The 14179-nt window shown below is 36.8% G+C and overlaps 1 protein-coding gene across 7 annotated transcripts in view; it reads left to right on the top strand.

Moving 5' to 3' along the window:
- The window catches only part of CEP135 (centrosomal protein 135), a 38886-nt gene that overhangs the window by 327 nt on the left and 24380 nt on the right, over positions 1-14179 (top strand). For 2 of the 7 annotated variants that reach the window (XM_033060622.1, XM_033060628.2), the window contains exons 2-10: positions 3860-4458; positions 5549-5744; positions 6670-6860; positions 7368-7535; positions 9857-9998; positions 10406-10490; positions 11442-11570; positions 12690-12905; positions 13473-13538. In XM_033060622.1, the coding sequence (XP_032916513.1) occupies positions 5632-5744; positions 6670-6860; positions 7368-7535; positions 9857-9998; positions 10406-10490; positions 11442-11570; positions 12690-12905; positions 13473-13538 (1110 nt within the window). In that variant the 5' untranslated portion in view covers positions 3860-4458; positions 5549-5631. The remainder of the gene's footprint in view (positions 1-3859; positions 4459-5548; positions 5745-6669; positions 6861-7367; positions 7536-9856; positions 9999-10405; positions 10491-11441; positions 11571-12689; positions 12906-13472; positions 13539-14179) is intronic. The other 5 variants (XM_033060623.1, XM_033060625.1, XM_033060627.1 and 2 more) reach the window with 5 other exon arrangements.

Genomic DNA, 14179 nt, shown 5'->3' with positions numbered 1-14179 from the left:
ACAGGCTGCCCAGGGAGGTGGCGGAGTCTTGCTCTCTGGAGACATTCCAAACCCACCTGGACGCCTTCCTGTCACCTGCTCCAGGTGACCCTGCCTTGGCTGGATGATCTCCAGAGCTGCCTTCCAACCCTAACCATTCTGGCATTCCATGACACTTCAGCGAAGAAATCTGGTTTTGTCCATAGCAATTTGTTTGTGTTCAGCTGTTAGCAATGTCGTTTTGTAGTCCACATTGCTCAGTGGCTGCATTATTTCTTCCATGACCAAGATCCACCTTTGCTCTGCTTTTTTATTATTAAATTTTCTTATTGATAACACAGCTGTTTCATCTGCAACAGTTCTTAACCTGTACTCACCATCAATTTTGCTGCGTTGTTCTCCAAATAGAAGGAGGACTTCAATCTGCTAATCTAATACCTATAAACATTGCTTCTTTCACATAATTTTATGCCAGTTCGTTCTCTATTTAAAAGCCTAGAGCAGCTGGATATAAGATTCCATTATTGCCCATCTTTCCCATCAAGGTTCAATTTTAGACACTGGTGACTTAAAACAGTAGGGAACAGTTCTTACGTGCTACAAATATGTAACATAAACATTTATATCTTCAAATGACTGCTCACAGCCATCCAGGCATGTCATAAAATTAAGCATGTGAATATTGTCACCTTCAGCAGTCTTCATTAGCAAAGGGGGAACAAAAAATGAGGCTATTGGATCTGAATACTCTTCAGCAAGCAACTGAGAGATGCAGTCACTTAGGCATATTAATAAATGCTATTTAGTAAATGACTGATTTAAAGTACTGTTCAATTTTCTCTTTTCTATTTTTCATTGAAAATGGAGATATAATTTTCTTCTCAGCAACACTAAATTGCAATAAATATTCAGATGATAAATGATGTGAACTATTTATGCAGCTAATGTAGCTTATCTCATGGAAAGTACATTGCAAACTTGCAGACATCTAGTAGGTGTGACATACCTTTCATTAGGATTCAGTTGTGATTCATAAGGCTATTAAGCTTCTTTAAAGAAAAGCATATTCTAAATTGAATTGACTAAATGCAAATAATGTAGAAAACTTGGATTTCCAAAAAGCTTTTTGAGAAAGTTCTTTACCAAATGCTTTTTAAGAAAGCAGGTCTCTGTCAGAAATGGAGAAAAGAAGCTAGTGGTTAAAAGAGAGAGTAGAAAGTACTACCTTACAGATTGCTGTTTAAGACTTATTAGTGATCTGAAAGAATGGGTTAAACAAAACGGGACAAAATTTGTTCAATTTATAGACCTGTTAAGTGCAATCTCAAGGATTGCAGAAGAGTTTCACTGGACTGAGTAATAAAGTATTAACACTAATTAAAGAATAGTGTTAATAAAGGCAAAGTGATACATGCTGTGGTCTAAAATGGCAGTAACTGCTCAGAAAGATATCATGGTGAATGCATATAATTGTGCTTTAGAGCAAACAAAGACCAAGTACCCTGTTTTCACCTGGGATAAAGTTTGTTTCCTTCCTAGTAGCCTGTGCAATGTTGTGTTTTGGATTCAGCATGGGAATAATGTTGATAACCCTCTGGTGTTTGGTTGTTGCTAAGTAGTACTTGCTCTCAACAAAGGACTTCTCAGTGCTAGTGAGGAGCTGCATGGAAAGCCAGAAGAGAACATAGCCAGGTCTGATGATCTGAGCTGGCCAAAGGGATATTCCACAACCTAGAACTTCATGCCCAGTATATAAACTGGGGGAGTTACCCAGAGCAGGGCTGATTGTGGTTCGGGGACAGGCTGGGCATCAGTCATCAGGTGGTGAGCAATTGCACTGTGCATCTCTTGGGTTTTATCAACTTCTCTTGCTCTTCTTCTTGTTATTATGATTATATTTTGTTTCAAGTATTAAATTGTTCCTATGGTAATCAAGTTTTACCTTTTTTCACCCTGATTCTCCTCTTCATCCCTATGGGAGTGGGGGGAGTAAGCAAACCAACTTGTGTGATGCTTGGTTGCAAGCTGGGGTTAAGCCATGTCAAACACTGAACAATGTGAAAGGGTGGGTTAAAGAGCAGGGGACAAAATTTGCTTGTTATGTGGACATGTTAAGTGCAGTCCAAGGGTGTCAGAAGAATTTCACTGGACTGAGTAATGATGCCGGAGTTAAGGAGCAGTGTTAGTAAAGGCAAAGTGATACATGTGGTCTCTAAGTGGTAACAACGCTCAGTGAGATGTGTCGCTGTGAATGCATCTAATCAACGCTTTGGAGTGATCAAAAAGGCAAATGGTAAGTTAGGAACCAATATGAATAGTGAAGACTACAGCCAAATGTTTCTATGGCTGCTCAGAGAAAGGTCTATCAGCTACTATTATAATAATTTCAGTCCAACTTTAAGCCCTTCAAGACCTTGCCTTATAGGCTTACATGAAGAAAATGTAAGTAGGAGTAAGATTTGACTTGTGTTTTTTACGTTTTTGTATTCTTGCTGTGGCAACTGTCAAGAGACACAGGATATTGTGTCAGATGGGTCTTGGATTCAACTGAATCAGTGCATTTCATATATTGATTTTACATTTCCAGAAAAACAAATTTTCCTCATGTAGAAGTTACTAGATACTTTTTTATGTCAGAGTAAGACTAGTGATAGACTAAGTTTAGGATACAAGATTTAAATTATGGTAGTCTATAATGGCAGAAGTCTGTAATTACAGTAATTTTACGACTATAAGGCGCACCCTTTTGGCTAAAATTTTCCCCCAAACCCAGAAGTGCGCCTTATAGTCCGGTGCGCCTTTTGTGATGTACAAAGTTGCGACATTTGCCAACCCGGAAGTGCGAGCCTCAATGGGGGGGCGGTGCCGCCAAGTCGCAAGAGGGGACGCCACTGGCCAGCCCCCTCCGTGCGGGCTGGGTGGCACCGACCAGTCCCCAGCCAGCAGCAGTCGCACAGGGAGAGAGGGAGCGGGCAGCCCCCGGCCAGCAGGAGCCGCACAGGGAGAGAGGGAGCAGGCAGCGCTGAACCGCGAATGGTCCCGAGCCGTGGCAGCCCCAAGCCGCCCTGAACCGCAGCAACCCCAAGGTGTGAGCTGTGGCCGCCCCGAGCCGCGGCCGCCCCGAGCCGTGGCCGCCCCGAACCCCGCCTCGCCAGCCGGGGGTGGATGGGAGTGCCGGGCCCCACTCACGGGGAGGGCGCTTGGGACTGCGTTTAAAGGCTACACCAATCTGTGAAAAATGTTTACAAATTGAGCACATGCCAGTAAACTCCATGATTGCAGGATTCCGTAACTAATTAGTTACTTTGTTGCACACGGCACGGATCTTTGCAGCAAAAAAAAAGTGCGCCTTATAGTCCGGTGCGCCTTATATGATCTACAAAGTTGCTAAATTTGCCGACTCCCGAGGGGTGCGCCTTATAGTCCGGTGCGCCTTTTGGTCGTGAAATTACTGTACTGGAACATAATTTCTTTCCAACAAAGAGTGTATGACAATTATTGTCTTTGAACATTTTAACATCTATGTTAAACTCTCTGATATAACAACTCCAATTCTTATATTCATTCCAGGATGCCTTTTGGACCTGTATTACATCTATTCATTTCCTGGACTTATTGTGGCTCAGATGTGGTTGTAGGGAATATAAGATAATTCCCTTTCTGGATTGATTCCAGTGGAAATAATGAGTTAAATTAAAAATGTCAGTTTGTAGGAAGGAGAGTGATTCAACCAGACATTTGTCAGTACTTCCCAATATTGGATTATGTTTAGGTTACTATACCTTAAATGCCCATTGCAGAGATTTAGTAAGATTATATGTGTGCCTCCTAGCCACAGTTACTGAAATGCTAACATATGTCCATTTATTTTTCTTTGCAGTTATTGCAGAAAAAAATCTCTTCCTGTACAAGCTATGACACGGTTTTGTTAGTGATATTTCTTCTGTAAAACTTTCTCAGTTTGACTACTAAAAAAATCTTTGCTCTTTCTAAAACACAAGCTTTTAAACAAAGCTGATGAACTATTTTGAGGTAATTTAATGCTTTTAACTGATACAAGTCTTCTTAAGGAGAAGATGCGCTCAGGAGTTACCAGTTTTCTTCTATAGTAATATAAAATACATTCCTGAGACTCAATCTAGACAGTAACGCAATCACACTTTTCCTGAATTCAACACAGAATCTTCAACTTTAATGCAGAAATACCAAGAACTTGTTACTTTAACCTTTGGCTCTCAGAGGAGTATGAAGAACATTTACTAGCCATCTTAATACACCAGTGGAAATAAAGTGCACCGCCGCCGCCTTCTTCAGCCACCCCAGCACAGAATGTAAGGGATGGTTGACCATGCCATTGCTTAATTAATATCCCAACAACCTGAACCTCTTCAAGCAAATATTTTTGGTAGTACCCAGAACAGATGCAGTGCTTGTAAGACTAGTGAGTCTCATCTACAGAGCAGTGCCCAGCGACTACAGGTCCGTTGCTAAACTTCTTTGTCGTGTTTTAATAAAATAAGGTGAAATCTTAACTTTCCAGCATTAGATATGAGAGGAACATGCACATTTTCCTCACTTTATTATTAATAACTAATTTTATTTTCATATACCTGCATGTATTTATTTAATATCTTTTTAAAATCTGGAGGATTGTGATCATAGTTTGGGTGATCTCTATATTTTGTTGCTTTTATGTGAGATGCAAACAACACCTCCTTGAATGGGTAGTTTGGCTGCTGAGGTCTTTGCAGTCAGCAGGTTAATACTGAATCTTCTGAAAAGATGTGAGAGAAGATGTTTTACAGACATAACTACTTTTCAAAATATTTCTAACTATTGAACAGCTGTTGTCACAGATTAAGAAGCATAAGCTTTAGCACTTGATTTGTCTTCTTATTCTATGTCTGAATTCAGAAGGATAATGATGTAAAAGTCCTTCTTCCCTCAAATGTACTTGGTAAAACCCAAATTATCATTTGGATTCAGATGCATTAATGCTGATTCAGTCCCCTTTAGATCAGCTTAGTAATAAAAAGATAACTAATCAGTCAATTGAAAAAAACCCTGAAAAAAATCTCTCTGATGCTTGAACTGTATTTTCCAGAAAACGATGCAAGTATGACTACAGCACACCAGTATTTTTTATCTTTCCTATTTTCTATCATAGAATATAGATGTTGAAAGTTAATCTGTTTCTAACATTTTACACATTTTATGCAATTTTAGAAATGGTTGGCATAAGTTATATGAAGTACTGACTTGTAAACTTTGGAAGTAAGATTTATATATGAAAAAAAATATAAGTTTTTCAGAGTAATCTGTCAGTTTGTATTGTGTAAGAGACAATGAAGACCATGATTCGAAAAAATCAGAATACAACGAGGAAACTAACTGCCAAGGCAAATATTTATTTTTAAAGATATATCTAAATATGTTTAAAACTTTACAGTTGCAGTAATCCTGTTTTTGATTTATTTACATTTTAAGGAGATGTTTATACACTGTATTTCCTACACAATAAAAATGGTTTTTTCCATTACTGTTTTTCTGTATTTTTTCTTCTCTAAAGGACAGATGCTGTAGCCAACAATCTTTTGGAGGTGTCCTGTTTTTCTTGACTGTGACAAAAGCAACTTTGGAGGTGTGTTTGCAATGACTGCAAATGCAGAACGAAGGTTTGTTAATCTCAGGAAACGTCTGGATCAGCTGGGCTATCGGCACCCACTGGGAGTGGACAGTTTACCTTTGGTGGAAAAGCTTTTCAGGTATTCAAAAGGAAATTCATTTAAAAAATAGTTATTGTGTAGTAGGTATTGTTTGATTTTTGACATGTAAGGAAGAAGGCTTAATCTGAGGATTATTTTCTAGCAGTGTTATTTCAGAGCTAACATTAAGTTCCAGTGTCTGATGAAGTCAAATGGGTTGGCTTAAATGATCGGAACATCTTAAGATTGAATTTAATTCACTAAAATTGCTTCTAAGGATCTATGGCATAGGAAAATTCAACTTTTCTAACCTCATAAGAGAGCCAAGAATAGTCATTATTGATATGTGCTTCTCTATTCACATCTCTATTTATTATGACCTCATTTAGAGAATTTTAAATTTGTTGTCTTTGCCCTTTTTTGCAAGACACATAGCAGCAAACAACCAAAAATGTTCAGATTTCCTTCTTATTACATCTGCCATTTTTTGGCTTTGATATTATGAAGAACATAGTAATTTCCATAGTTAATCTGGTTATATTTGACTAAACACGCAAACATGGCTATTCTGGTTCTGTTACTCTCTCTTAGTATGTAATGCAGAACCATGGATAGGGAAATATGGAGTAATCTATCTTCAACATTAAGTGTCATTCCTGTGTCTACCAGGTAGATTTACTCTCTTCATCACTAACTTTGATACTTACCAGATGTAAACTCCTGATATGCTTTGTAACTATTTTGTTTTCTTTTTTTGGTCCTTTTCTTTTGTCCCTTTCTTTCCTATTTTCTGCTTTTTTAAAAATAGATGGTTCCTATCCTTCAGTTTTTTCTTACACACCATGAATTTTTGTTGCCTTTCTTTGAATTCATTTGTTTCCCCCCTTGGGGAAAGGGTTTTGTTTCTCAGGTCATAATAAACATTTGCATCTGCATTGTGAAGGCTGATAACATTGCTAACACATCCGATGCTCCTTTATCCTAGTGACTTAGTTCATACAACTGAGAGCTTGCGCAGAGCAAAGTTATCTTCTGGAAAAACTGAGAAAGAATGCCACAACTATGATACTACTTTGGAACCTTATAAAATAGAGAATGCCAGACTTACCAGGGAAAATAATGATCTGCATTTAGAAATACTAAAACTGAAAGAGCTGTCTGATCATCGTGTTAAAGGTAATATACAAATGATGATTTTTTCTTTTTTAAATCCTTCCATGCCAAAATAAAATTGGTGCTAAATCCTTGATCTGCAGATTCTTTTATCTTTTAAGTGAGTGTGAGTAGTCATGGAGTTTGATACCTTCAATGAATTAGGGTTCATGCTCAGGTATTTCTTCTGCAGTCAAAAAACTTTGCAAGTTCTGCAAATTATTGTTTTAATTAGATATGAGAATGTTAAAAATCTTAATGTATATTTTCATGCCTTGAAATGGTATCTTTTAATTGAAAATTGAAAATACAGCTGTTAAATGTGCCTTTGTTCCACACTGATTGTTTATTTGTAAAACATAGATAAATATAAATTTTTGTGCGTTTGCAGAAATATGCACAAATGTATGTGTATTTGATAATTTTATGCTATGGAAGAAGAATATAGGATTTTCTTTATGCCTTTTTTGGTGCTGCTATGAAAAATGATAGGCAATAAGAGAGATAATACTGCTTTTCTTTCTCTTGAAGATTTGAAAGCTTCCTTAAGAAGGATTGAACATGAAACATCTGACTTGAAATTTTTGAATAACCAGTATATACATAAAATTAAAGTGCTGGAAAAAGAGACCAAAGCCAAGACTGAAAAAATTCAACAGCTTCAGGAGAAGAATCTGCAAGCAGTGGTGCAAACACCTGGTAAGTGTAAATAATCACAGATATTTCAATTTTATTCTGGGCTTTTTTGGATCTTCGGGACATAGTACCTTTTCCTCTAGTAAGAGAAGTTACTGTAGTAAAATATCCAGTAAAGTAACATTACCCTTTGAAAGTTTGGGCTCTGAATTCTGTCATTTCTCTGTATGAAGTTTTATTAGGTCATCACTTGTGTTAGGGAGAAATTTGAATGCAAACTTAGATTCAGCAGAAGATTATTAAGTTAAAATATGACTAGAAGGCACTATTAATCCAATATTAATCAGGCTATTTCTTTTATTGTTGCACCTAATTAAGAGGCAGATTGTTTGACACTTGCTTATTTTTGACAGGTAATTGATGTGTAAGTGACAAATTCAGATTTTTGGAAGCAAGATCTATATATAGCAAGATGCAAAATATGTCTACAAATATTCCAATCTTCTATAAGCTTACTATATTTAAAGGATCTTTTGATAACTTAAAATGTTCTAGATGTTACTGTCAGGTTAATTTCTGTCTCCAGGGTTTCCTTTTTCTTAATGTTTTTGAAGCTAAGAGATACAGGATTATTTTGTGAAATTTTGAAAATGTCCTTTTTTTTCCAAATCATTGAATTATGTATGCATTTTTGGCATTTGAGGAAAATCAGTAGATAGCTAGGGAAAATTAAATTTCCTCTTCCTTTTTCTATACATTTCTGCACTTCATGTCCTTTGTTTCAATGATGACATTAGGCTTTTGTCTGTCTTTCTGCATACTCACCCCTTGGTCACCAGTCTTCTAGGATTTTTCTATACTATATTATCCAATATTGCATGTTCTTATTTAATCGTATGTTGAAGAAGAAATGTTCTGTCTGGAAATAATACTATGTTTTGCTTTTTCCTAAATGTGTTGTCATTCTAATTAAGCTAATAGCATACTCTGTTTGATAAACAGTAGGATATGATATTCACTGAAATGAACACAGAGTAGAAGGAATAAAAATATTACTATACAATGCAAAGGTTAGTTCAGTCATAAAACAGTTCTTAAATGCAAAAACCAAATGCCTTTTATGATGTTTTGACTCAACTGTTTTGGTGAACTAAATCAGTAACTGCTTCAACAAGTTCAAGCTATAGAATATTTGGGATCCTAAACACTGGGGAAAATTACAGTAATTTCACAATTACAGGCTGCGCCGTTTTGACCAAAGTTTTGGTGGAAACCAGGAACTGCGACTAGTAATCCGAGGTGGTTAATATATTAACAAAAATGTGGTATCTGCCCTTACCTGGTACCGTGCCGGTCCTGTCCCGAGCAAAAATGGTTTGAAATCCATGGTTTCCCGTTGTTCCGACAATGAACCAATCAGAGAACAGCTTATTGCCTGCCTTTGGATGGTGGCGTTACTGAGAGGCGGGGGGTGTTATTGGGGAAAGTTACCTCGGCAGTTTGATAAAAGTGTGTGATATTTCTCTGTACTTTTTTAAGTGTTTTCAGTCTTGTGCAACTGAGCTGCTGGCTGTCCTTGTGTGGCTGCGCAGCTGGCCGTGCTCGCATGGATGAGCGGCGGGGCTGGGCTGGCGCGGATGGGGGGTTGGCTGGGCTGGCGCGGATGAGCGGGAGGGCTGGGCTGGCATGGATGAGGGAAGGGGCCGGGCCAGGCCGTGCTCGCGCGGATTGGGGGGCAGCTGGGCTGGCCTGGAGGAGCAGCTCCGCTTGGAGCTCAGCTGCCCGCCCGTGCGGCTGAGCGGCTGTTTAAAGGCAACACCAATCCGTTGGGAATGCTCGCAAAATGACCACACTATTGTTTGTGTCTTTTTCGGCTTGTAAATAAAATTTGCAGAGTACGCTGCCGCAGCTATGGTCTGTGTCATTTTTCACTTGGAAATAATGTTTCCAAGGTTGGCACCTGCCAGTAAGCCCCAGCGATCCCGCGATTCTGTTACTAAACGACGACTTTGTGAAAGTTCACTGCGAACGAAAGTGCGGCTAATAATTGGGTGCGGCTTGTATGTTGACAAAGACATGAACTTTGCCGACACACCGGAAATGTGGCTTATAATCGGTGCGACTTGTAATCATGAAATTACTGTACTTATGCTAAACCATGTGTGTTTCCTTATTATAATAGTGAACTTTGGCAAAACTGATACTAGCCTGCAAGAATGGCATTGTCTAGAATATGTGAATTTTATCAGATTGTGGCAGAAGGATTAAAATGGTGAAATGTGCCCATTCAGAAGCAGTGGAACAAATAGGAAAATTAATTTGGTATTGAAGAAGATGATTCCCTTGCTTTAGCTCCAAGTAATGTCAGTGGCTTGGGCTTTTAGGTGGCAAGAAGAAAAGCATTCCCTTCAGGCGTCAGCGCATGCAGATCGACCAGCTTGTGCCCCCATCAGGTGTCAGTGCCTACCCAGTGCCTCAGCCAGAGGACCCTTACATTGCAGACCTTCTCCAGGTGGCTGATAATCGGTGAGCCAAAGAGCTGTTTAACTTCACAGTGTAGATGTGTCTCACTGTCCAACTCCTTTTAATTGATAAATTAAATTAATCTTCCCCTACTTGAGTCTGTCATGGTGACAGCAGTTGGTAGATGGTCTCCCTGTCTTTATCTTGACCCATGAGCTTTTTGATTTTTTCTCTGCCATCCTGTTATGGAAGGGAAGTAAGAGAGCTTCTGGGTGGAGGACTGGCAGCCAGACAAAGTCAACCTGATACAGTATCTCAAACAAGAGCTTCTGCATTAATATTTTGCATGAGCAAAACTATTTCTCTGTGAAATATTTGGGTTCAGGAGCAAAGATAAAATGCTAATATTGAATTGTGTATATACAATTCTTCCATGAATTCACATTAAAAAATATAGTGCTGCATTTCAGAATTCAAGAGCTGCAGTCAGAAGTAAGAGAGCTACAGGAAAAACTGGAGACATCTGAAAGGGGAATAAAAAATTATAGCAAACAGGTATGTTTATATCATCAGTAGTAGTGCTATTGTTGTTTTATTATTAATATTAATATTATTGCTATTATTTGGGTGTCATTGTCATGGCAATGACCTTGGTTTCTTAAAAACCTTGGAAATGCATTGTAGGGCCTGTGAAATACAATTAATTCTAACTTGCCTATGTTGAGTAGTTTCCCTCCTCATCTTTCGGAGACAGCAGCAGTGACAAAACACTTGCCTGGTGGTTTTGCTGATAAATTTTGTCTATTGAAATTACATTAAATAAGCTAGACTTGACAATCATAAATAGAATTTGTCTATATTTTTTAGTGTGTAAGTGTTAACTTGTCCAAAATAGTAATTTGATCTACATATCTTAGGATAATTTTTTCACTGCTTGGGCTGGTTATATTTTTAAAAGTTTTGATAGTTAATTTATGAACAACAGATTTTACAATGTTTTAATGAGATATGTACAATCTTTAAGTAATGGAATTACATCAAATGTTCATACATTGCATCTTTCAAAATCTAGGGATTGGCGGACACTGTTGTCTTTCTTTTTCCTTCACATCTTGGTTTTTCTCTTCCAATAGTTCCTTTTTTTCCTGTGACTGGAATAGTCACTGAGCTTACTTAGAAATGTTTTTCCTAACTTTTAAGTGCTAGTCTCAGTGAAGTTATAGCATTCATTATCTTCACTTTAAATTAAACTTGCTTGGTTTTCTTCAAGAATGTAATCTAATAGGAACGGTTTCAGTTTTTCCTTACAAATTGTGTTTGATTAATTTATTTCTCTTTCAAAGATGTAGCTTTTTCAGAAAAACTGAAATTTTTTTTTAAAATTGCAGATAGAAATTGCATTTTTAGTTGCATATCTTTTTAGTGAATATTATATGTGTATTTATTTAAATGAAGGATCTATTAATGGTGCATGATGATACCAGAGCGTTTTTTTGTCCTTCAAAGGTTGAGATAAGAGACAAAGAAATCGAGCGCTTAACACTGGCATTGGATGGTGGGCGTTCTCATGAGGTTCTCTCTCTGGAATCAAGAAGTAAAAGTAATGAGAAACTTATTTCCCACTTGAATTTACAGGTAATTAATTTATTACAATTGCTTAGTCAAACCTAAAACATAGCGATCTGAAAAAAAACCCACAAAACTTCTAGTTCTTCAAAGTGTCACAACAGATATAAAATCAATTGATGGAACTTGCCTTTCTTTTTAGGTGGCAGTATTTTTGTCTAAGGAAATTTCATTTTCTGTTTTAAAAGTCTGTCTGAAAGGTTTTGGTAAAGAATTCAATGAACTTATATTTGTACACAGTATGTTAATCTGAAAGTATTCAGCAAATTTTTGTATGACACTGTTTTCAGCAAGTTTGAAAATCCTTTTATTTAGTTAGAAAGTTATTGCACGCATGCCATTTGTGCTTCAGAAAGTAACAATGATATATGTAATTATGATATTCTCATGAGAGAGTGAGGAATCTTCCTTATGGATTTCAAATGATCTCCACCTTCACTCCAACACAAACTTGTGAGGAAAGGATAAGCTTAGGATAAAGGTGTTTGTGTTTACTGTGTGTACTAGCATGCATTCAATACTGGTCTCCAAATGAAAATTTAAAGATGGGCTGGAGTACAAATCAAGTAAAGTCTATCTTTGGATTTATACCATCAATTCTGAGGTTTTTCTCACGTGGGTTAGATGTTTTGTATACTGATGTGCATGATGTACACTGGCATGAGAGCCACGTTGAAGAGTCTATTAGCTTAGGTTCAGTGCTGCAAAAATACAGAATGAACTATGACTTGGAAGCAGGACAGCTGTGCTCAGTGATCCTGAATTAGTAAGTCATGATGAATGCAAATTGATTGTAAAGGGAGTGAGTCCAGGGCTGCATGAAGCTGGTTTTGCACCATCAAGATTATTTGCTCAGGCTTGGTCCCAATATAGCACTTTTATTTGGCAATAAATGCATGTATGGTTCTCTTTAGATAGCAGCTTCATGACTATGAGAGAGCTCATAACACTATTTCTTTTTCAGGTTGGATAAGCATTAAGTTCTAAAAATAGAAAATCTTGTCATTTTTAACAGGGTATCACTTTTTTACTTTGTATATAGAGATGATGTATTTCAGAAGATTGGGAGGAACTTCTACCACCTGACTAACAATGCATATTAATATTTTAATGAAAAATGTCTTTCAGGTTGAGTATCTTCAGCAAAGAAACAAAGAACTTGAAAATCGCATTCAAGATCTCTTGGACACAAAACAAAATGTTACAAGTGAGGTAGTGGATTTAAGCACTAAAAATGAAGAACTGTGTCAGGAACTGAATGAAATAGATCATTTGGCACAGCAGTTGGAAAGACACAAAGAAATAGTGCTTGAGACTGCAGATAAGGAAATAGGAGAAGCAAAGGTAATCACTAACGTGTCAGAGAGTGAAGGATCTGCTCCATTTTGCTTGGCTTTGTATCCTCTAATTGCAATGAAAGACTTATTGGCTTGTGAAGGGAAGATGAAAAAGATTTTTTTCCCAGTTTTCTTAACATTACACTGAATTTCTCACTTAAAGTGGATTAATCACAACAATTTTGGCTCTTTACTGTATTAGGCTGAGATGATTTTAGTTAAGGGGAAATGTGTCTTTTTTCTTCTATTAGGTTAGTATGAAATAAAATGCCGAGGTACTTAAAACTGTTGCTAGTTAATGCATATTTGCAACAGCAGCGCATATATTTAGAGGGTTTTTTCTGTGAGTCATGGAGTGATTCATTTAATCATCGTGCTCCAAAAGAGCATGGGTGTTTATACCACAAATTTTTTGTGCTTTAAATTTGTAGGAGCTTTACTAATTTTTTACAAGGAACTAACTGTACTTCATTTCTTACTGAAATAGTCTGCTTCCTTATTTTTTTTGTAACAAAGGGATTTTTGTCATTTTGAATATGTAACTCTTAACATATAGGTTAATTTTGGTTGATAGAAAGAAATTGAAAGAAAAGTCAGTGAAATACAGGATCTACAAGAAACAGTAACAAGGCTTAAATCAGTAAGTAAAAATATTTTCAGTTCTTGTTTGTACCATTTTTAGCATGCTGTCATTTACATGATTGTTTCATTCATTACAAAAAAATCAATTTAACAATTAACTGAAGAGAATTTTTAATACCCTTAATCTCTGATGTAAAAATCACTAATTAATAAACGAAAGAGCTAGAGAAGCTACATCATCTTGTTGCAAAAATAAACTGAAAGAAATCTCTGTAGACAGTATGGTTGACTATGTCCTTATTGTACATTTCCTTATTTCTGCTATCTGAAGTTATAATTTTCATGTGATGTAATCATTTTTACCACAAATGAGTTATAACATCCAAGAGGATTTTTCATTGTTTAGAAACTACTTTGTCTCTTAATTGGGATGTGAAAAATTATCCCATACTTGGCTCATTCAGAAATAAAGTGTAGGGCTCAGATGAAAAACATCCCTATTATCAATTCTTTGAAGACCAAACTCTTTCCAGGATATATAGCAACGTGTATATTAGCTGAGTACAGTGTTTTGTTTTATTCTATCTAGGGAATATGCAAATATGAAAATACTTTATTTTCAGGACATCAGATTATAGGAAAGGTATGCCAAATAGGATTTGATTGGCTTCAGAGTTGCATTGACTGAGATGCTGTATT

Source organism: Catharus ustulatus, chromosome 5 (assembly GCF_009819885.2).
Source record: "Catharus ustulatus isolate bCatUst1 chromosome 5, bCatUst1.pri.v2, whole genome shotgun sequence".
NCBI lineage: Eukaryota > Metazoa > Chordata > Aves > Passeriformes > Turdidae > Catharus > Catharus ustulatus.
This window is presented reverse-complemented; position numbering and strand designations above follow the sequence as displayed.